We start from the raw sequence: 21,783 nt of genomic DNA, 5'->3' as shown, positions 1-21,783 counted from the left end.
CTTTGATAGAAGAAGCAGAAGAAGCTATAGATACTAGTCTTACTTTCAGCTCTGAGAGCTGCCTTCCTCTTCCTATCCTTAATTACCTTCCCTGAGTGAGAAACAAAAACTTTCCACTGTTGTTCACTCCAATCCTTGCATTCATCACAAGTAGACTCTCTCGAGCACTCACAACCCCTACACTTAATGCACTTAGTGTGCGAATCATAAATTAATTTAACTAACCTAGTTTTGCACCCTCCGGCGCAAAACCTAACTACTGAAGGACTAGAGTCCGACATGATGGTAAGACCACAAAATTGCAGAAAAGAAATTCAGCTAACTAGCTTCAATCCCACAAACACGAAGTTGAATACTTGCTGTCCGGTGAGAAGTCGTAGTTGCAATGAAAGCGGGGCGTTCTTCAGTAATGAAAACACAGGGGAGTACTGCCTGAAGAACTGCTTCTTATGGGCTGAACGTTTGGAAGTAGAGCTGGCAGGTCTGGGAGTAGGCGATGTCTTTCAATACATCTACTAATCCGGGATGAACAATGAACAATTGCACACCTCCGAATACGAGATATTTTGAGGACAAACTCAGATTCCGCAAAAATCATTCGCATTATCGCAGTGCGATGCAGCAAGAGACTATTACAGAATTCTGTTACCGTGCGGTAAACAGAAAGATGAAAGTCGAAGAGATATCTCTGTTGTAAATTCTCGCAATACTGAAGGCGATGAATTCGAGCGTCACAGCAGTAGATGGTCATTCATGTATGCGAGAATCCCCGTTAATCAGAGACTTAAGTCCGTGATTGTTGGGCAGAGATACAGTTGGCATTCAATCAAAGCAGGGGAGAAAGACATAACCGACCGTGCATCTCGAAGCAGCAGCTGGCACTGAGTTGCCTCGGGCAATTCAATACACAGTAGCTGTCGCTGACTCGTCATCCTGAGTTGCCAGGTAATCCATTCCACAAAGGAATAAGTTCGGCTAGAACCACCGAGCATAAAAAGATATGCTCGAGCAATTATATTTAGGCGAAACGAATTTTGGTAAATACAAAAGCTGAAATGGTGTTGTTGTGACAAAACCATAAGTGTATAAAATTGAAACTGGAAACTCCTGGGAGGTTGCAGGCAACCCCGAGTTGCAGTTCAATTAGAATACTCCTCGTCTAAGTTGCAATCCGTAGAGTAACTAGGATATGCGCCTACCCCTCGGACAATTCAACTGCTTAGCAGAATCATATCACGAGGTTAATATACGTAGTATATTTGTAGGATTCTGAACTACGATCTCCATCCTAAATTCTTTTCCTTCAAGAAAACAAAATAAGGATTGGAGATCGACCACCTTCGATCTCTAACAAAGAGAGTGAAGGAGAAGTCTTCCGAAGGAAAGCTTCAATGGTGAACAGAATACCAAAGACGATAGTTCAAGCCAAACTGGATGTTCCCGTCCGTTCTCTCTATTCCAGGGTTGGCCGCCTACTGTGAGATATCTTCCTTCGGCGGCAGTCTTCTTCCAACGCTAAGAATTCCAGGAATTCGAGCATTCGGCGAGATCCCCGATTATCGTGGTAACAATTATCGGGAATACTCGTCTAACTCCCTTTGGACAGTGGTCTCGCCTGTGTGTGCTAGAAATTCCGCAGAATTCTAAGCACCCAGCAAAACCCCCACCGGATTCGTTAAACGAATATCGGTTGGTGGTCCTCTCGATTCCCGTAGAAATCGGAGATGGTGCAGGGTCCCTCCTCCACAACCGGGGTTACGTCAGGTAGGACCCGAAGGTCCCCTCAGTAGCGCAGTCCCCAATCGTGGGATCCTACAGAGAAGTCTCTGTAGGATCTTACCTCTTTCCCTCGTAGCCGTAAGGAGAGAGGGAATGGGGGAGCAAATGGATATTGCTCGCCTTTCCAGCGGAACTAGCAGTTGGAGAGGAGCAGCCATCACCTTGCGGCGATGGCCTTCCTGCCCCCCACCCCCCACCCCCACCCCCCACCCCCCGCCCGAGGAGGGTTTACGAACTCGTACTGTAGGTAAGCATCTGCCACCACTGTGAACGTCGTCTGGGTGGGGCTGATCGACACCTGACAGGAGAGCCAAAACCGTCCTCTGACTCATATTCCAGTCCTCGTCGAGGTCGAAATCTCTCAGGAGGACCGAAGGGGGGGAAGAAGAGCTGCAATACTCCGAAAAAACGCCGCTGTCGTGGCAGAGGAGGTGGAAGTAGCTTGCCCGACCGGCTAGACCTGAGCGAGCCATCCCGTCCGGAGACGAGAGGCTCTACCTGGTCCAGAACCGAGTCGAGAAGCTCTTATTGCAGCAAGCCCACCGTCAGTCTGGTTCCCTCTTCAGGCTCCAGAACGACTTGAGCCGTGACGCGGCAATAATTTGCTGAGATAGTTGTGCTGACGAATCAGCGCAATAACCTCAGTCAAGTTCCTCTGGATCTCGGAAGTCACATCTACCCGAGTTATCAGCTGATCACTGCGAGAGCGGCCGCTGGTCTGGCAAGAGGTTCAACTGAGCGGCTCTCACCAGCCTACGGCTCCGTGCCACGGTCCTGGCGCCGAGCGAGCTCTGGCGCCAGAACTTTGGCTGCACGGTCTCCCGCGGGAGACCGTACACTCGGGAACAAGGGACCGAGCCGGTACCTGGCGTAGCGGCAGCGCCGCTAACGCCAAGCGAGGAACTATCGGTGGTAGCCGGTACTCCTCTGGTCCCCGTCTTCTTCTTCCTTGCGGAAGAAGAGACGGTCCCTGTTCTCGAAAGAGCAGGAGGACCAGCAGGAGGACCCCCCCGTCCCACTAGAGTGAGACGGGCCCTTAGAAGTTCCCGAAGGAGCCTTCTTAGGGGGAACCCGGGTTACCAGCTGGTCGCTGCAGAAGCACGAGCGCTGGCCTGGCCTGAGAGTTCACCTTGGGGGAAGCCCGGGCTTCTTCACCAGCCTGCTGCTCCGGTGACCGCTGGTCTTGGCGCCGAGCGAACTCTGGCGCCGAAACTTTGGCTGCACAGTCTCCCGAGAGAGAGCGTACACTCGGGATCTCTCGCGAACGAGAGACCGAGCCGGAACCTGGCGTAGCGGCATCGCCGCTGGCACCAGGCGAGGAAGTACCAGTGGTAACCGGTACTCCTCTGGTCCCCACGCCTATCTCTTCCTTGCGGTTAAGGGAAGGACGGGCCCCGCTCCCGAAGGAAGGGCAGGAGGACCAAGGCAGAAAGGACACCCCCGTTCCCACCGGGGTGGGACGAGCCCTTAGAAGTTCCCGAAGGAGACTTCTTAGGGGGGGGGAATGCAGCCTTCTTCTTCTTCGGCTCGTGGGCCTTAGAAGTCGAAGGAGAAGAGGCAGCAGCAGACGATGAAGAAGACGATGAAGACGAAGACGACACCTTCCTCCTCTTCTTCCTCTTCCTCGTCAGCTCACGCAAGACAGTCGTCAGGTCCTCCATCCAGGCGGGAGCCGGGGCTATTGCCGAAGCAACACGGCCCGACTGCACCTGTCCGGATGGACCTGGGACGGGGGAAGACGCACCGTGGGCAGGACCAGCGTGGACAGGGGCAGGAACAGCAGGAGCGGCCTGGTACAACAACCAGCTCTGGAGCGGCAGAACAGCGGCAGCGGTACAGAAGACAGCCAAGCCAGCAGCTCGACAGAAGGGACAGCCAAGCCAGCAGCGGGAACCACATTAGCGGCAGGTATGGCAGATACGGCCGGCCCAGCCATTGCCTCATAGAATCGTCGGCAGCCAGCGGGAACCTGGGTACTGGCGGCCGTTCCAGGGGCGAGCTCTTAGGTGCAGCGGAAGTCTGGGGGAAGAACACAAAGAACCCAGGCGGCGGCGGCATAACCCCCCTCGGTACAGCGGCGGCATAACCCCCCTCGGTACGGCGGCGACCGGCCCTTGAACAGCGGTAGACGGCGTCACTGACAGTGTGAGGATTCTACACCAAAAGGGGGGGAAGCGGCAGCGAGGGTCAAGATCGTGGTGGTGGTAGTGGTAACCGCTCCATGAGTCACCGCTCCATGAGTCACCGCCCCAGACCCCGCCAGACGTTGAAGCAGCCCCTGGATGCTAGGCACGCCCTGCCTCCCCAGCGGCCCACACCTGTCCAAGGTCATCTCCCACGGATGTAGAACCTGCGGTAGCACAGACAGATTAATAAAAAGGGTTCCCTCACGCACGGGGGGGGGAATATATGACCCACCCCGAACACACGGAAGACCCCAAATACAAAATTACGACGGGGCACCGAGCGCCCTCCTCCACGCTCAACAGAACGGCAAGGAGAAGGACCCGGAAACCACCCCCACCCCCACCCCCGAAGGAGAAGGAGTCAATGAAGGGGCTGAGCAGGGGGCAGGAAAGAAGATGAAGAATCAGATACCAAGGGAGTCGCGGGAGAGCTTTCCGACGACTTCCTGGCAGAGCTTCGCTTCCCCCACCCCTGCACAGCCGTGACAATAATGTGAAAATGAAACAGGATACTGCACTTGCGATTCACTTTCACACAACATAAAGGGGAAGGATCAATCACGGGAAAGAGTGGAACCTTGATCCAAAATGAAAATGATGCAATCATAATAATATATGAAAATGAAAAAGAATACTGCACTTGCGATTTCACTTTCACACAAAATTAATAGGAGAAGGATCAAATCCCGGGTAAGAGCGGAAACTTGATCCAAAAATATAATGCTATCATAAAAAATATATGAAAATGGGAAGGATCAATTCCCGGGTAAGAGCGGAAATTGATCCAAAATGAAAATGGATGCAATTAAATAATAAATGAAAATGAAAAAGAATACTGCAAATGCGATTCCACTTTCATTGCATTCTATTTTACAAAATAAGAGGCTCGTGCCGAGCGCCTTCACGCTCTCAGCAACGAACGCACAGGGCAAAAATATAATGAAAGGAGTACTTACATTTTAATTACACACCTCCGCCCAAAATACATGACTCGGCGCGAGCGCGCCCGCCCTCGGCACCGAGACATAATTCAAGGGTATCAATTTCATGAAAAGAGCGGAAACCGCCGCATATACAGCGATAGCTCCATCTTGACCCATAATTAAGTAATGAAAATGAAAACAGAGTATACTTATTAGGGCTTGTGCCTTGTATGATAAGGTGCCCTATGAGGTAATGTTAGACTAGCGATAATCTATACGCTAAGTCGGTTGGTATTGCACTTCCATCTTCAATGGAGTGTCTGGGGTTTTGTAGATCACTTACGAAGTCGGTATTATCTTTACGACGATGTGTTAAACTCATGGTTCGGTGAGGTTCTTGTAGAAAACACTAAGTATAAAAATAGATATAATTTCTTCTGAAGTTTTACATGCTGAAGATCAGATATGATTGTACAAGTCTTCTAATAACGATAGCTTGATCGCTTCTGCCAATGATAATGGCTAATCCTATTCCTCTACATGATAAAGCTTAGGTAAAGAGGTACAGGTCTTCTAATGACGATAGCTAACTCTGTTCTGCTTGTCTACCATCTCTGTTACAAGTTATGAAGGAACAGACAGTAGTTCGAACATATGAACATACTATCAGATGACATAGTTTCATACGAACACACAATCAAATGAGACACGCTACAGATCACGTAGGCGGTAGTTGTCTCAAGCAGGGAGCTTGGACTAATGTTTATAAACAATTGAGTGACTACAGGTGACGGCATGTTATCTTAGCCTACATACTTATTGTATACGTCATCTTTAGCGTCTCTAGTCTGATCACATTCCTGCAAGCAATCTGGTTGACCTCTTTAGTTTTAGACTATATATGGACTAACATTCCATATTTTTATTATGTAAACACTTACATTAGCTCGGTCAGCTACCAAAACCAACCACTGAATATTACTCAAACTTGACTTGCATTTGACTTATAGGAGTGTGATACAGACACTATGTGAATATATATATAAGTAAATAAAAATTCATGGTGTACATGAATTGATTCAAGTAATAAAATATAAAACAATGATATTGTTAAATAAAAATAGTGATCACATGATATATATAATGATACAGTTTTTCACTTCATCCCATTAAGATACATATGCTACAGAAAAAAATACTAATGTACTCTGATAATTGCATAGAATGAAGATTAACATGATAAAAATCATATTTTAACTGATAAAAAATTTCATATATGAATTGATAAAATTATTAATGTTTATGCTGATTGATTCGTTGATTTTTATGCTAACTGTTATGTATCTGATTCATTAATCAATATACTAATTCATAAATAACTGCAGATATTGGTAAGAAAAAAAGGTAACAGATTGATTATAGGCTACCTGATTTGTTTATACATATGTATATGGATTCATATAATTATGATTAATATATGTGCACTTTAAATAGATTCCTACTGCGTACACGCAAAGATATATGTAGATTCTGTTATTTATGATCATTTATATAAGAGATTCCTATTGCGTACACGCAAAGATATATTTCGACTCTGTTATTTATGATCAATTATATATAGGATACATGATACTTTATATATATAGGATACATGACCGAGGTTATACTACTTCACTTTTAACTAGCGTTCGAACAACTTTTCGTCCATTACACAGTTCCAGACAACCACCTATAGCCAATTGAAACGGCCTTTTTCAATGGTTAAAACAAGGGGATTTGGGGGCCTGGGCGGGTCCAACGTTCTATTTTTGCGCTCATACTTATTCTCTGCATCCTAAAGCTACACGATTACGTTCGCGATGAATAAAAAAAACATCCCCAGCAACGAGTCCTTCGCCAGCAAAGTAGAGTTGAATATCCATTCGGGTCGTAAATTGTCGGAAGTATGTCCCTTTTTGTAGTCGATTCCGACAGCCGCCGGAGCGTTCCGCATTAAAACGAGATTAACGACGAGATACGGTGTCGGTCGAAGAAGTCCATGAAATTCCTTTCACATTGTAGGCGGTTGTTACTTGACTGTAGTCGTCCGCTGCGACGAACGATTTTGAAGTTGCGATGTGAAACTCTCGTACTGCAGGATACTGTAACCAGGTTCCATTAATCAGCCTGCAAGTGAAATTATACTTGTCACAAGGGCAAAGTAAATTCAGACGACATCCAAATACAGGGGAGGGAAGAGAGCCATTTAGACCAGACTTAACCCACATGAATTCGCTGATATTTTGGAATTCAAAAGAGTCCGCTGTACAACTTTTTATCCATGGCATTAACAATGAGTGAACCTATCCAGGTCTATGATGACTTGTAAAAATATCCAATAATTATAAAAAATAAATAGATATCATAGACATCATTACGAATCTCAAAGAAAATTCGATATTACTGGTAGTAGTTAAGTTACTAGACAAAGAAGTGGAAAACGGAGCTAATTGTAAGATTGCCAGGCAACATAAGAGTCAAAGAGAAGATTAATCATGATTCTATGTGCCCTAACAAAAGTTTCATATTCAATTTTCTCGCGCGCATCCTCTGAGGTTAATTTTTAAAAACTTTATTAATAGGTAGGAGATGCAACGAAAAAAACCCACTATGTAACTAATTTCTAAATAAACTTTGGGTTTTTCAAGAAAATGTAACATTTTCCCATTGAATGTGATTTACCTGGATTGTAATAAGCTAATGTTGCAAGTAAATAATCCATATCCATATCGTGATACTTCTAAATGTCTATGAGGTTCAGAAAAAAATTAATTCATTTGATGTTATAGAAATTCTATTTCCTTATTTTGTTTATTAATTTTAAAATGATTGCAAGTCCTTAACTAATTGCATTACACACACGGATAAGAATATGTTATGTGGCCTGTCATGTGACCTATGAACCACATGTGAAGTTCATGAACTAAGCATTCCTTTCTCCAGTCAATCTGCTTTGCAAGCGCAAGATGAAGCCTTGTGCAAGCAGATATTTGAGGTTAAAGGATCACTGCTGATACGGCAAAACGCGACAGACCTTCTAGAACTGATGACGTCGTCACCAGCTTAAGAGTTACGTTACTTGCTGTAAGGGATACGACTTTAGGATAAATTTATTGTCTTTTAATACTCGACCCACACGAAAAGAATGTCTGAAAAAAAAAAACAAAAAAAAAAACAGTACCAAAATTGAACAATATATTAGTTTCATGTTGGAAAACTGCATAATTGTAATTATGTTAAATTAAATATTCCTTATTCAAACTATATTGAAAAAGGTTTCCATACCAAATTCTATATATATTATTAGCCCTGTATAAGATTCATATAGGATTATTCCATAGATAAACATTTTCACTTCTAGACTTCCTGACTTTAAAATCTCTTTTATTTTATTTTTATTTTCTATTTATTATTATTATTATTTATTTTTTTTATTTATTTATTTTTTTTCATTGACTACGAATATAAATCACCGGGACAGACAATATGTCAGTAGGTTTTGATATGTGTTGAACTTTTAGCTTATTTGTCATTACTAAAGCGTTAAGTTAGAGTTCAAATCTTTACGCATATATATTGGGATATTTAATTATCTATGGTTACGTTTTGCTTATTGATTTTATCGTGATTCCTTTTTTATTATAATTTGTAACCCTTCGACTTCTTACGGAGTGTATTATATTGACTCCACTTGTATCCATATTTATCTTATTTTTTTTTTTTATATTTATTTATTTTATATATTTTTTTTATATATATTTGATAAATTAACGGTTTGGCTTGAATATGTGGAAAAGTGTTCTAGCGGCGTACCGTATAAGGCTACTTGCGGCATCAATTCTATAGATACAAGATATAAATGATAAAGGTATTTAAAACCGCGAGAACCGCATATAATCCGGTCGGATCCAATATCACGAGTTGTAAAACTGTAAGACATTGGACACTTCCTATTTTAATTATCCGTTATTATACCAAACCGATTGACTCTGGGTGATCAAAATATATTATTGGTTTCTTAATGGAAAAGGAATTCACACAAAGTGGTAAGGAGATTATTATTGATTTACACCACCGAGTCACAGATTATTATGTGTTGAATTCCATATTTACTGATTTAGCACTCTAAATATTCCTAACGCACTCAATTGCGGTGTTTGTTTTAGTGCTATTAATATATAAAGTGTCAAGGAACTATTAACACTAAGATAGTTTATTCCCTCGTCAGACTCGTAATTCTGTTAATAATTCTACGTATATTCTTTCAAGGATTGATTTGGCACAGGATAGGCCCTTAACTGACAGGTGTCTTAGTGTGTCCCTTGTTCATGACACGTGTTACAATTAGTTATGTGCTTTTTATATCTGTAAGCATTGTAGGCCAGTAAAATAGTGATTTGGCTTTCTGTGACGTAGTAGGGAACCCTGGATGACGGAATGCAACCAGTTTATGACGATTGGTATGAAAAAGAGTTATTACTACTACTGGTCGTTAGTCATCTGCTGTGTTCTTCGGGTTTTTCCTCGCCACAGACCTACATATAATATTACATTGATTACATTATTCTGATACACATACTTTAAATGTACTTTTGCTTTAGGGTTTCTGCTCGAAGTGTTTATTGTTTTTGCTTAGCCACTGACCCTGTTTCCGTTTCGAAGTGTTTATTGTTTGGTGTTTATTGTTTTGCTTATCGCTGTTGACACTTGCTTTGTTCAGTTTGTAAACAGTTCTGCGCTCCGACCCAGATATTCAATGCTCGCGATCTCTTGGGTTAAGGAATTTTCTGTTTAGATACGGTTTTAACATAGGCACGGATGTTCTATATCTTTTAGTCTAATTAATGGTCTTTGCAGTATGGTGCGGGATTGCGGGATAATGCGTCAGCTATGATATTTGCTTCCAAGGTAGATATCTTATCTTGGCTCCAAAGACCTGAATGATCATTTGTCACCGAGTTCCTTTTGGACTGTGATTTAAGCCTTTGAAAAACTCGGTAAAGGACTCATGTTCGGTAAGGACTTTATCAGGATAGCCATAGATTATGAACTTAAAATGTACTAGTGAGTTAAGATACCTAGCCCTTCCTTGCCTATTACTGCATATTTACTTTCAGAGGGCTTTAGTTTACGTGAATAAAAGCTATAGGGAAGAAACTGTTTATCATATTACTGAAGTATAGTATCCCTCTTACCCCTTGGTCTGAGGCAGTCTTGTTGCAATAAAAAAAAATTCCTTATTATTTAAATCAGGGGATGGGTTTCTTTTTAAGTTAGCGGTTAAGCTGCATTTTCCGCTTAAGATATCGAACGCCTGTTGATGCTTTTCAGACCATAATAAATCTACGCTCTTCTTCGTAAGATCTGTTAAAGGAGCTGTCATGATTGAAGAGTTACATATTTACATACGATTGTAATACCCACTACAGCGCAAAGTGCTGTATCCCCTTTTACGTTAATAGGTACCTGGAAAGTTATGAATAGCCGACACCTTACCATGGACTACTTTCTTTAAGAACCCTGACTAGACACAATAAAACCTAGATAAACATGTTCGGTTTTTTAAAAACTCACATTTAGATATTTTACTCTGAGATTATTTGTCTTTGTCTCTGTAGCACTAGCTCTAGTTTATGTGAATGTACTTCTAAGGTATTAGAAAAGATTATAAGACCAACCATATAAGCATGTAGGGTATCCCCTAAAAGTCTCCAAACACTATATTATAATTTGGGGCGCAACGTAAGCCGGAGGCATACGTAAAAAATTGATAATGTCCCCTGAGTGTGCTGAAAACGGTGTATGAGGTACAATCACTTAGGTAATGGTATCAGGTAAAAACTTTTAAGTAAGTCCAAGTTGGTGAAAAAAATTTATTCTAAGCTAACAGAGATAAGATGTCGTCGGTACATCGCACTGGAAACTATCGGGAGTCGTTTCCTTGTTTAAGCGACAGTAATCTGCGCAGATACGCGAAATCCGATCTTTTATGGCATGACATTTGAGGGAAAAATTATATGGGCTTATTTGATTTCCTAATGACTCCTATTACTAACATTTTTCAACTTCGTCATTTATCTCTATTTTGAAATTTCAGTGAGATTCTATACGAAGGTACGTATATAGCTTTATGTTTGTCCTTAGACCGTATTTTGTTTTCAATGACATCCGTTTTTCTCCCAGAGATCACTCGCTAGTGGAGAAACTTCCTGGTATTCAGGTAGAAGATAAAAAAAAAAAATTCTGCTGAATCACCTCTGCTTGAATGACTTTACGGATATTACTTTAGATAGATTATCAGAGAGATTCATCCACGACTGGTTGGGCGTGATTAAAAATTAGCAACAATAAAAAATGCGATATTTATAACTTCCGTATCCACGATATGTATACTTTTAGGGCTTTGTTCGCGGAAATAGTTATATTTCAGTGTCGGGATAGATTAAAATTTCATTTCCCAGCAAAGTCTTTTTACACGCACTAAGACATTCGAGGGTGCATGCTTCTCGAGATTTTGCGTGCAAAGTACGACTGCGGTTGTGGGAGAATTCTGTTGGGTCATTTGAACAATGTTACGATTTATGAGACAAATGTATAGTTCCTTTATATAAGTTATTATTTGATTAACTGTCTCATTTTTGTTCAAACGGAGTTTACTATGTTTGAAGGTTATAGGATTTTCCTTTGATAAACACGCCTTATTTTTCAGGATGTAAGATAATATTTTGTATACCCCTAGATGGATCTTACAATTACACTCACATACAGATCAATGATAAACTATAGAGGTATCTGTAAGCGCTCGCTTATCGGACTCTCATTAGGGAAGTTCGAAAAACAACAGACGGTGAGTCCGTAAATACAAGATATTGCGTGTACTAAAGAAATAAAACAAGATATTCTAATTTTTACGGCGCGTACAGTTGGGCTTAATCCACCAGTATTTATTATAACTAATGTATTAAAATTAAAAACGAAAACCTGCTCTGATTACTTATACGGTCGTGTGTTTCATAGGAAAAATCCTTTTTAATTCAAAAAGATATTGGTATGAACCAACATCGCTTTTCCCCACTCTGCTAGAGTCACTTATTGTGTGGAATTTGCTATGTTTTGAACACTTCGGCAGTTTTTGACTAACCTTGACCGCTTGACTAGGTGACACAGTAACCGAGTTTGCTTGTTTGATTCTGAAAGGCTACTGTTTCTATTTCTTTTTGTAATAATTAGGATCCTTCTCTTTATTACCATCGGCAACGTATTGTGTGTTTTTAGCATTATGTTGCTGGTTACGTATAAAGCAATGAATGACGAACTATTAGGAACTGAGCGATTACTAATAAGACAAGTTATCTCTACTGTATTCAATATTAACTGTTTGTACTTCATTCTTTGCTAAAATTTGAAATAGTGAGGGATCCTGGTCAGCGCATTTAGCCTGATGAAAGTTTTTTACAGACATGTTATTCCTTGCAATCCAGCCATATTTTTAAGTTGAGTTGAGTCATTGAGGTTCGATATTTTATATAACTCAAAAACTCAAGGCTAAACTGCGATCGGGACTTTGCAAAGGAGCATTTATTGTCATGACCCGAAATAGTGTTACCTCAATTTATATAGATTTGTAACGGGTGTTCCACTTGTTTTTTTTTTGTGTGTTTGTTTTCTAATCACTACGGTGCTTAACGACCCTATCCATGCATCTGTATAAATACAGACGTCCACTGCGTAAACGCATATTCACTGTTTAATATGATTTGTTACGTAAGGGATTAATAATCACCCAAAATGATAAAATTAACATAGTACGTATATGATTATGATATTTCAGTAGAACTTCTGGAAACAGACACTCAAAGATAAAACTCGCAGTAGCGAAATCTCAATGATGTAGATAATTTCTGTAAAAAAGTAAGATTAAGATGTCTCGTAACTTCAGCCACAGGAATAACGAAATTCGACCTGCAAAGGAACACTCAAAGTTACTCCAAATGAATCAAAAAAATTGTACTTAGCTTGCTTTTGTGGGAAGTCACGGTGTTCCGATAACGACACACGGCATTGGTCCTCCTTCTCTATTTAGCGGATGACCTGGTTTTTTGGCTTGAGTTTCCCCGTGCGCGTTGTTGGGATGATTCGAGCCCTTGAAAATCCGATGCTGCAGACGCGTTCGGTTTGTTTCTTGCAGTGCCGGAAACGCTCACTAACGTGTTTTCTTGAATGATTTTAATGAGAGACGAAGCTTCCGTTGCCGTAGGAAAAGGACACGTCGGTTTTGTTTCTTGAAGTTATTCACTAACGATGATACTAAGTTGCTTGACGAATCTTGTTGTTTTCTGAAGTCGCTCACTAATGATGATACTAGGTTGCTTGAAGAATCTGCTGCTTTCGTCGTCGTTGACTTCATGATTTATTATTCTGTTTTTTCTTCGTAGGACGTTGTAGAGTTCTTCTGGTCCGCTGGCCACCAATATTAGGGCTTGTGCCTTGTATGATAAGGCGCCCTATGAGGTAATTGTTAGACTAGCGATAATCTATACGCTAAGTCGGTTGGTATTGCACTTCCATCTTCAATGGAGTGTCTGGGGTTTTGTAGATCACTTACGAAGTCGGTATTATCTTTACGACGATGTGTTAAACTCATGGTTCGGTGAGGTTCTTGTAGAAAACACTAAGTATAAAAATAGATATAATTTCTTCTGAAGTTTTACATGCTGAAGATCAGATATGATTGTACAAGTCTTCTAATAACGATAGCTTGATCGCTTCTGCCAATGATAATGGCTAATCCTATTCCTCTACATGATAAAGCTTAGGTAAAGAGGTACAGGTCTTCTAATGACGATAGCTAACTCTGTTCTGCTTGTCTACCATCTCTGTTACAAGTTATGAAGGAACAGACAGTAGTTCGAACATATGAACATACTATCAGATGACATAGTTTCATACGAACACACAATCAAACTGGAGGACACGCTACAGATCACGTAGGCGGGTAGTTGTCTCCAAGCAGGTGGGAGCTTTGGACTAATGTTTATAAACCCAATTGGAGTGGACCTACAGGTTGACGGCATGTTATCTTAGCCGACATACTTATTGTATACGTCCAATCTTTAGCGTCTCTAGTCTGATACATTCCTGCAAGAATCAATGGTTGACCTCTTTAGTTTTAGACTTTTATATATATGGACTAACATTCCATATTTTTATTATGTAAACACTTACATACTTACAGTTTCATTTTCAACTCAAACAAACCGTTAGTAGAAAACACAATATAAACAAAGCATACAACGATGAAGCGGGCAGAGAGCGATGACGAACACGTCCTTCATACCCGCGGCCGAAAGCAAAAGTGGTCCTTCACCTCTCATGGCACTGCGGCAGCGCCACTGTCGAAGCAAGCATGTTAACTTACCGTTTCACCCCTTGTTCGAAGCTTACGCCCGTTCCAGCTGCCGCTAGCTACTTCCTATTGTTAAAGGACCGAGGGTTTGTATTCGTGTCGGAACAAGTGAGGTTAAAGGAAGGTGACATTTTACCAGGTTAGAAGCTAGACCCAATTAGGGCAGCCTACATTACTAAGTACTAGAGTAGGTACCAGTAGACAATACTATAGTCAATTCACACAAGTTAGATTCTTGTGCCTACGAGACGTTTGTTTGGTGGCCTCTGAGTGGCTGGTACCGGGAGGTAGGCCGCTTGCTCAGTGTCATATTTTTGTTTTGTAGCATAGAAAACTAGCAATATGTTTCTATGTCTTCATTTATCTCACATTTTCCATAGGATACAACAGTTTTTGGCATACCATAGGATTCGGTATTAATTGTTCAACTAAGTCATCCTTTCCTGAAATCAATAAGATAAAACACAAAGGAATTACTACAAGTAAAAGTGAAGAGAGAAGCACTTAATTCTTTATACCTGTTTTTACTTATCATCGGATTTTGCATCATTAACGCGATCAAGATAAAGTAAAACTTGTGTTTTCATACAACAAACTCACCCTGAATACACTGGTGCTTTCAGATTTTAGATGTGTGTAATATGAGAAGAGAAAATGAAAACTATGTCTTAAAATGTTGCATCCGTACTTAATTCTTTGTTGTTTATTACTTCACTAAAATTATTAATTCATATCACCCAAATAAATCTCTGATATCTCTTTCATTTGAAAATATTCATAACATAAAATTAGAAACAATATTCTGAAACAACCTGATTAAAGCTTAGGCTGAGTTGAAGAGTGTGAAGTCTGTCCACAGAGTTCAAATTCTCTGCTGGACTGAATTCCCCGCGGCCTGCCTAGATCTGAGCTAACAATGCCAGATGCATCCATCTAATTATTATTTTTTTTTTTTTTATCAGATATGCTTGGACATACTACGTATATGATATTGGATTGAAAATGTTCGTCAGTCATAATGGGAATTCTGTGTATTTAATTACAGAATATGTAATGATATAACATGCAAAATATTGTCGAAACTGCAACCTCTTATATCGCTACTTGGCAGCTCAAATCTTTTGCTGAGATGAACACTCAATGACGCCTTGCAGCTCTCATTCTCTCGGCATACCGTGAAAATTGAATCATTTACAGATGCACCATAATAAGACATATTCTTCATTTTCTCTTCAAATATTACACGCATCTAAAATCTGAAAACACCAACGTATAAAGAATTAAATGCTTCTCTCTTCACTTTTACTTGGGTTTATCGGTAAATCCAAAGAATAACCTCGCGTCGGGTTTTCTTTGGAAATTACAGTTTCCTATAGTATTCGGGTTGCTTATTAAGAATTCACTGTTATTTTTGGGCGGTCGACTGTAATTAACCCCCAGGGGCCAGTACTTAAACACGGCGAAATACATTATTATTTGTATTATTATTTGTGGTAGGTCCTAGATATCAAACTATTTCTTTATGTTGTTTTCTAATGTTAATGTTTTGTAGCATGATTGTCATAACTTATGTGCTTGTGTTCATGTGTGCATGAATATTGATAGTTATTGTCTGTTTTTCTGTTACAGATGTGGTAGTTTGGTAATGTGTTGAATAAAGCTTGGAATCTGTCACCAAGTGTTTACTTTCATTACAATTTATTCAACACACTACCTATCATGGCCAAGCTGCTGAAGCCGTCCAGACTGGAGACAGATCCCAGCTCGCCCACTGCAGCCAAAGAGTGGAAGCACTGGCATAAAACATTCACCAACTTCATAGAAGAAAGTGGAGATGCTGCACCAGACAAGTTTGAGGGCTTAGTTGAATGTGTGGCCCCGAGTGTGTATGAACTCATTGAAGACTGTAGTACTTTTGAGAGTGCAATCGCCAAACTGGAGAGTGCTTATGTCAAGTTGCCGAATGAAGTTTTTGCTAGGCATGTTTTGGCGACACGACGACAGCAGTCAGGAGAATCCCTTGATGAATTTCTGAGGGAGCTACATAAGCTAAGCAAGATTGTAACTGCCCAGGCAGTAACAGCTGAGCAATATCGGCAGGAGCTAGTACGTGATGCATTTATCAATGGTATTGCTCAGCATATTCGTCAGCGCCTACTAGAAAATAAGTCATGAAACCTGGAGGCTGCACACAGTCAAGCTCGTACGTTGGATCTTGCCCAGCGTAGTGCCGACGTGTACGCATCTCCACCCATTCCTCATACTGCTGCTTTAGTTCCAGAGTGGCAGCACAGCCCAGAGGTGACCAGCAGCAGCAGCCAACAAAAGAAGAAGCAGAAAGAAGTTCACCCTGGAGATTCAGCTGTGCTGCTGCTTACTTATCTAAGAGGAAATGCTATTTTTGTGGTAATGCACTCCACAGTACAGGTTAGAGTGAGTTGTCCTGCACGTACTGTTAAATGTAACAAATGTGGTAAAAACAGGTCATTTTGCAAAAGTCTGTAAATCAATGGCTTCAGGTAGTACTACTGCTGCATTGTATAATCCCACTTTGCTTACAATAGCTGGCACGTATCCAAAGAAATCTTCACATGCAGCTACAAACATTACTGTAAATGGGACATTCATTGAAGGCACTATTGATTCTTGTAGTTTCAGCTAGTTTTATACGTGAGGAAGTAGCACAGAAACTAAATTTGACAATAGTTCCTGTAGGTACAGCAGTCTCAATGGCATCAAAATCTTTAAATGCTAGTTCCCTGGGTTTTTGTTACAGCGACTTAGTGCACCTTGATCAGAGATATCCTTGTATCCAGCTCGGGGTCCTGAAGGATTTATTTTTGTGTGATGTATCTAGGTTATGACTTTCAAAAGCAACACCAGAGCGTAACTTTTCAATATGGAGGGAATAAACCAAGTTTAAAGATAACTGGAGCCAAACCTGTCTGTGTATTAGCAACAGCTGATATCGATGAAAACCGTCATGTTTCCAAAACTTGCCTCAACAGTGTAAACCCATTGCAGTTAAATCTAGACGCTATAGCCAGGAATGACCAGCTGTGTAAAAGACCAGATATCACATTTACTATCTGAAGGTATCATTGAGCCAAGTATACCCCTTGGAGAGCACAGGTTGTAGTAGTCAAAGATTCACTTGGCAGGCACAAAAGAGACTTTGCATTGATTATTCCCAGACCATTAACCAATACACAGAACTAGATGCATACCCCCTCCCAAGGATAGAGGATATGGTGCATGACCTTGCAAAATATAAGGTGTTCTCCACATTGAACTTAAAGAGTGCATATCACCAAATCAGCATTAAAGAGAGTGAGAGGAAGTACACTGCTTTTGAGGTGCAGGGAAATTGTTTCAGTTTTGTAGGATTCCATTTGGTGTCACGAATGGTGTAGCTGCTTTCCAAAGAGCTATGGATAAACTAGTTGAAGAGAGAAACCTCAAAGATACTTTTCCATATCTAGATAATATTACGTAGGTGGATTTAATCAGGCTGAAACATGATTAAAACGTTCAAAAGTTCTTGGATGTGGTTCGAAACGGAAGATCACCCATAAATGAAGTGAAATCGGTTGTGTCGGTTCTACAATCAATGTTCTAGGGTCTGTGCGGTAATAATGTGATAAGCCTAACCCTGACAGATTACGTCCCCTTCAAGACAAAAATTACGCCTCCCACAAATATGGGGTCTCTGCGAAGAGCTCAAGGGTTGTTTGCATATTATGCCAAAAATGGGATCTCGTTTTTTTCTGATATGATTCATCCCTTAGTGAACACAAAACTTTTCCACTGAGTGAGCCAGCACTAGCTGCTTTTAACTCCTTAAAAAAACAACTTATGGATGTTTCACTACGGTCTGTGGATGAGAGCCTTCCCTTTGTTGTGGAGTGTGATGCTTCGGAAGTTGCTGTTTCAGCAGTCTTAAACCATTAGGGTGACCGGCCGGTAGCTTTCATGTCAAGAACGCTCCAGGGTAGTGAGTTGCATTATCCAGCAGTGGAAAAGGAGGCTACCGCTATTATTGAAGCTGTTCGCAAGTGGAGCCATTTCTTAGCGAGACGACATTTTACTCTGATTACTGATCAGCGATCCGTGATGTTCATGTTAGACAGCAGGAAGAGAACTAAAATAAAGAATAACAAGATACAAGAGTGGAGGTTGGAGCTGGCATCGTACAGCTATACCATACAGTATCGTCCTGGGAAACAGAATATTGCACCGGACACCCTGACTCATGCCTATTGTTGTTCTATTTCTTTAATGTCGAATCTCACTGACATCCACGAGAACCTCTGCCATCCTGGGGTCACTCGTCTTTTGCACTTTGTGCGATCTAAAAACCTCCCCTTTTCAACAGATGACGTGAAAAGTGTGTGTGCTTCCTGTAAAATCTGTGCACGACAAAAACCGCAATTCCATCATCCAGGAAAAGGAGTCCTCATAAAGGCCACCCAGCCAATGGAACGTCTTAGTATTGATTTCAAGGGGCCTCTGCCCTCTACCACGACAACCAAGTACATTCTTACGGTTATTGACGAGTATTCACGTTTCCCCTTTGTGTTTCCCTGTCCAAACATGCATTCTAAAACAGGATCATGTCTTGAATCTATCTTTAGCCTTTGTGGAATGCCTAGTTTTATTCATTCAGATCAAGGTCCTTCTTTCATGTCCAGGAACTGAAAATGTACCTTTCTCAGAAAGGGGTTGCAACAAGCAAAACAACACCTTATCATCCGATGGGGAACGGCCAGGTTGAGAGATACAATGGTATTATTTGGAAATCTACTCTTTTAATACTTGAAACTCGTAACTTGAAGACTCAACACTGGGAGATAGTACTTCCTGAGGTTTTGCATTCAGTTAGGTCGCTCTTATGTACAGCAACCAATGAAACCCCTCATGAACGTTTCTTTAGGTTTCAGCGACCGCTCTAGTCTTGGAAATACATTACCATCATGGCTTTGACTCCTGGACCCGTACTATTGCGACGACATGTTAGGTCTAGCAAACATGAACCGTTAACTGATCAGGTTCAACTCATGAATGCAAACCCAATGTATGCAAATGTCAAATATCCAGACGGAAGAGAATCAACTGTGTCTACTCGTGACTTAGCTCCAAGTCCTGAGGGTGCAATGATTCCTGTACACCAGGTTGAATCGTTAAGAGAGATGGAGTCCCCAAATACACCTGGAGTGCAGGATGCACAAACTCATGTTACACCTGAAGTGCAGGATGCACAAACTCATGACAGTTCACAAACTAATGATAGCCGTGATTCTCATGTGCCCAGTGAGCCCACTGAGCTAAGAAGATCCACTCGTGTGTCAAGACCTCCTGATCGCTACGGATGGGATTAAACCAATACATTTGTTTAGTTTAACAGTGAAATTTTCTAGGAGGGGAGAATGTAGTATTATTATTTGTGGTAGGTCCTAGATATCAAACTATTTCTTTATGTTGTTTTCTAATGTTAATGTTTTGTAGCATGATTGTCATAACTTATGTGCTTGTGTTCATGTGTGCATGAATATTGATAGTTATTGTCTGTTTTTCTGTTACAGATGTGGTAGTTTGGTAATGTGTTGAATAAAGCTTGGAATCTGTCACCAAGTGTTTACTTTCATTACACATTGGACGCCCCATTCCCTAGTGGATGTCGTATTCGCGGTTACGTTCCTTGCAGTCCGTGCGGAGTTCCTTTAGAATTACCCTTTTATCTTGATTTCAGGAAAAGATGACTTAGTTGTACAATTAATACCAAATCCTATGGTATGACCTAAACTTTCCTATCTTGAGCAAAGCGTGAAATAACTGAAGAAATATAAACATAGCTATTGCTAGTTTTCTCAGATACGAAATGAAAATATGACACTGAGCAAGCAGCCTACCTCCCGGTGCCAGTCAATCAGAGGCCGCCAAACAAACGTCTCGTAGGCACAAGAATCTGTGATTCTAAGCCCTCATTTCGCGGTAAAGTAGACTATGGCAGTTGACGTTTTCCTACGTTATTTTACTTACTGAACAAAATTTAAAGTAATATTAATTCGGACGGCTGTAATTAACCCCCAGGGTCCAGTACTAAACACTGCGAAATACATTGGACGCCCCAATCCTTAGTGGATGTCGTATTTGCGGTTACGTTTCTTACAGGGTAATTCTAAAGAATAGTTCCGCATGGAATGCAAGGAACGTAACCGTGGATATGACATCCGCTAGGGATTGGGGCAGCCAATGTATTTCGCCGTGTTTAGTACTGGCCCCTGGGGGTTAATAAGGGTAGAATATCACGACAGGCCAACCCTCATCACGGTGGACGGGTCTTATTCACTCGATATTTAATTGGTGAAACATGAATACAATTGCAACTCTAAGCATACCATTTAAAAGACTGAAGTTTCGTCAACATATTGTGATATATGAAAGCCCCATACGAATTAAAATAAGCATGTGAGCTCTTCGTAAAATATGTTTTCAAGGCAGTTTTGAAATCCAATATGGCGGCTACGTTTTGCATGGACGGTTCTCATCAGTGACGGCCACCATCTTTCCCCAGCCTTCCCAGCACTCATTTGAACAATGTTAGCGTATATATGTAACGTTTATTGATCTTACTCAAGATTGCAGTTGTAATCAGCACAATAAAACAACATTTTGTTGCCTATATTAGTGAAAGATATGAAACTTGTTATTCCCGGGGTATGGTTGGAAACTGAATTCATTCTTACCTTGTAATCAGTGGTTGTTTTATCCTTACTGCCATCACAACTGAAACTCCACAGTGCTTATTTGATTGTAATTATACACATTTTGGTCTTAATTCACTCCACAGTGCACTCGAACCACATTGCTGTTCGTGTTTCCTAAGCACTCACTCCGTAAAACAAAGTTACGAGCAGCAGACGACAACACTGATTATGAGATGCAAAGCTTTATTCCCTTAATTGTTTACTTTACTCAATATTTAGTTTAACTCTACTTCAAAATGTTTATTTAATTCATGTCCATTATCCCTTTTTTGCAACCAAATTAACCCCAAAAATTACAAAATGTTTCGGATGTATACTTACGAGCAGACGACGTGAGGGAAAAATGGTCAGCGTTGCAATCTAGTGGAGCGTCACACATACGCCGATGCATTTACAAACTGTTTCGATGAATTCTAGTTATCATAGTAATGCAGTAATGATTAAAATTGCTCTAATATGTATATATACTACAAATAGATACGCTAATTTCACTTATTTCCGGTTTTTGTGTAAGTTCTTTATACCTAGTTTGGAGGGTAAAACACATACCAATTGACAACACTGATAAACAATTGAAGAGCGCAAAACGCCGCAAAGAATGCCGTAGTCCCTTGAATAAGTACGAATAAGTGTGGTAAGAGGTGGGTTTACGATTGTTGTGATGAAAGTGCCCCAGACGTCCT

At 41.0% G+C, this 21,783-nt stretch overlaps 2 protein-coding genes across 2 annotated transcripts in view; one reads left to right on the top strand and one right to left on the bottom strand.

Annotated features, from left to right (window-relative positions):
* LOC135216293 (bridge-like lipid transfer protein family member 1) overlaps nucleotides 1-21,783 on the bottom strand; it is a gene marked incomplete in the record, with an annotated part of 368,522 nt that overhangs the window by 345,523 nt on the left and 1,216 nt on the right.
* Nucleotides 16,053-16,508, top strand: LOC135216508 (uncharacterized). The gene has a single exon (XM_064251879.1). The coding sequence runs from the start codon at nucleotides 16,053-16,055 to the stop codon at nucleotides 16,506-16,508; it is 456 nt and encodes a 151-aa protein (XP_064107949.1).

This window comes from Macrobrachium nipponense, chromosome 6, assembly GCF_015104395.2.
Source record: "Macrobrachium nipponense isolate FS-2020 chromosome 6, ASM1510439v2, whole genome shotgun sequence".
NCBI classification, from domain to species: Eukaryota; Metazoa; Arthropoda; class Malacostraca; order Decapoda; family Palaemonidae; genus Macrobrachium; species Macrobrachium nipponense.
The sequence above is the reverse complement of the archived record's forward strand: the minus strand, read 5'-3'. Positions and strand labels throughout refer to the sequence as shown.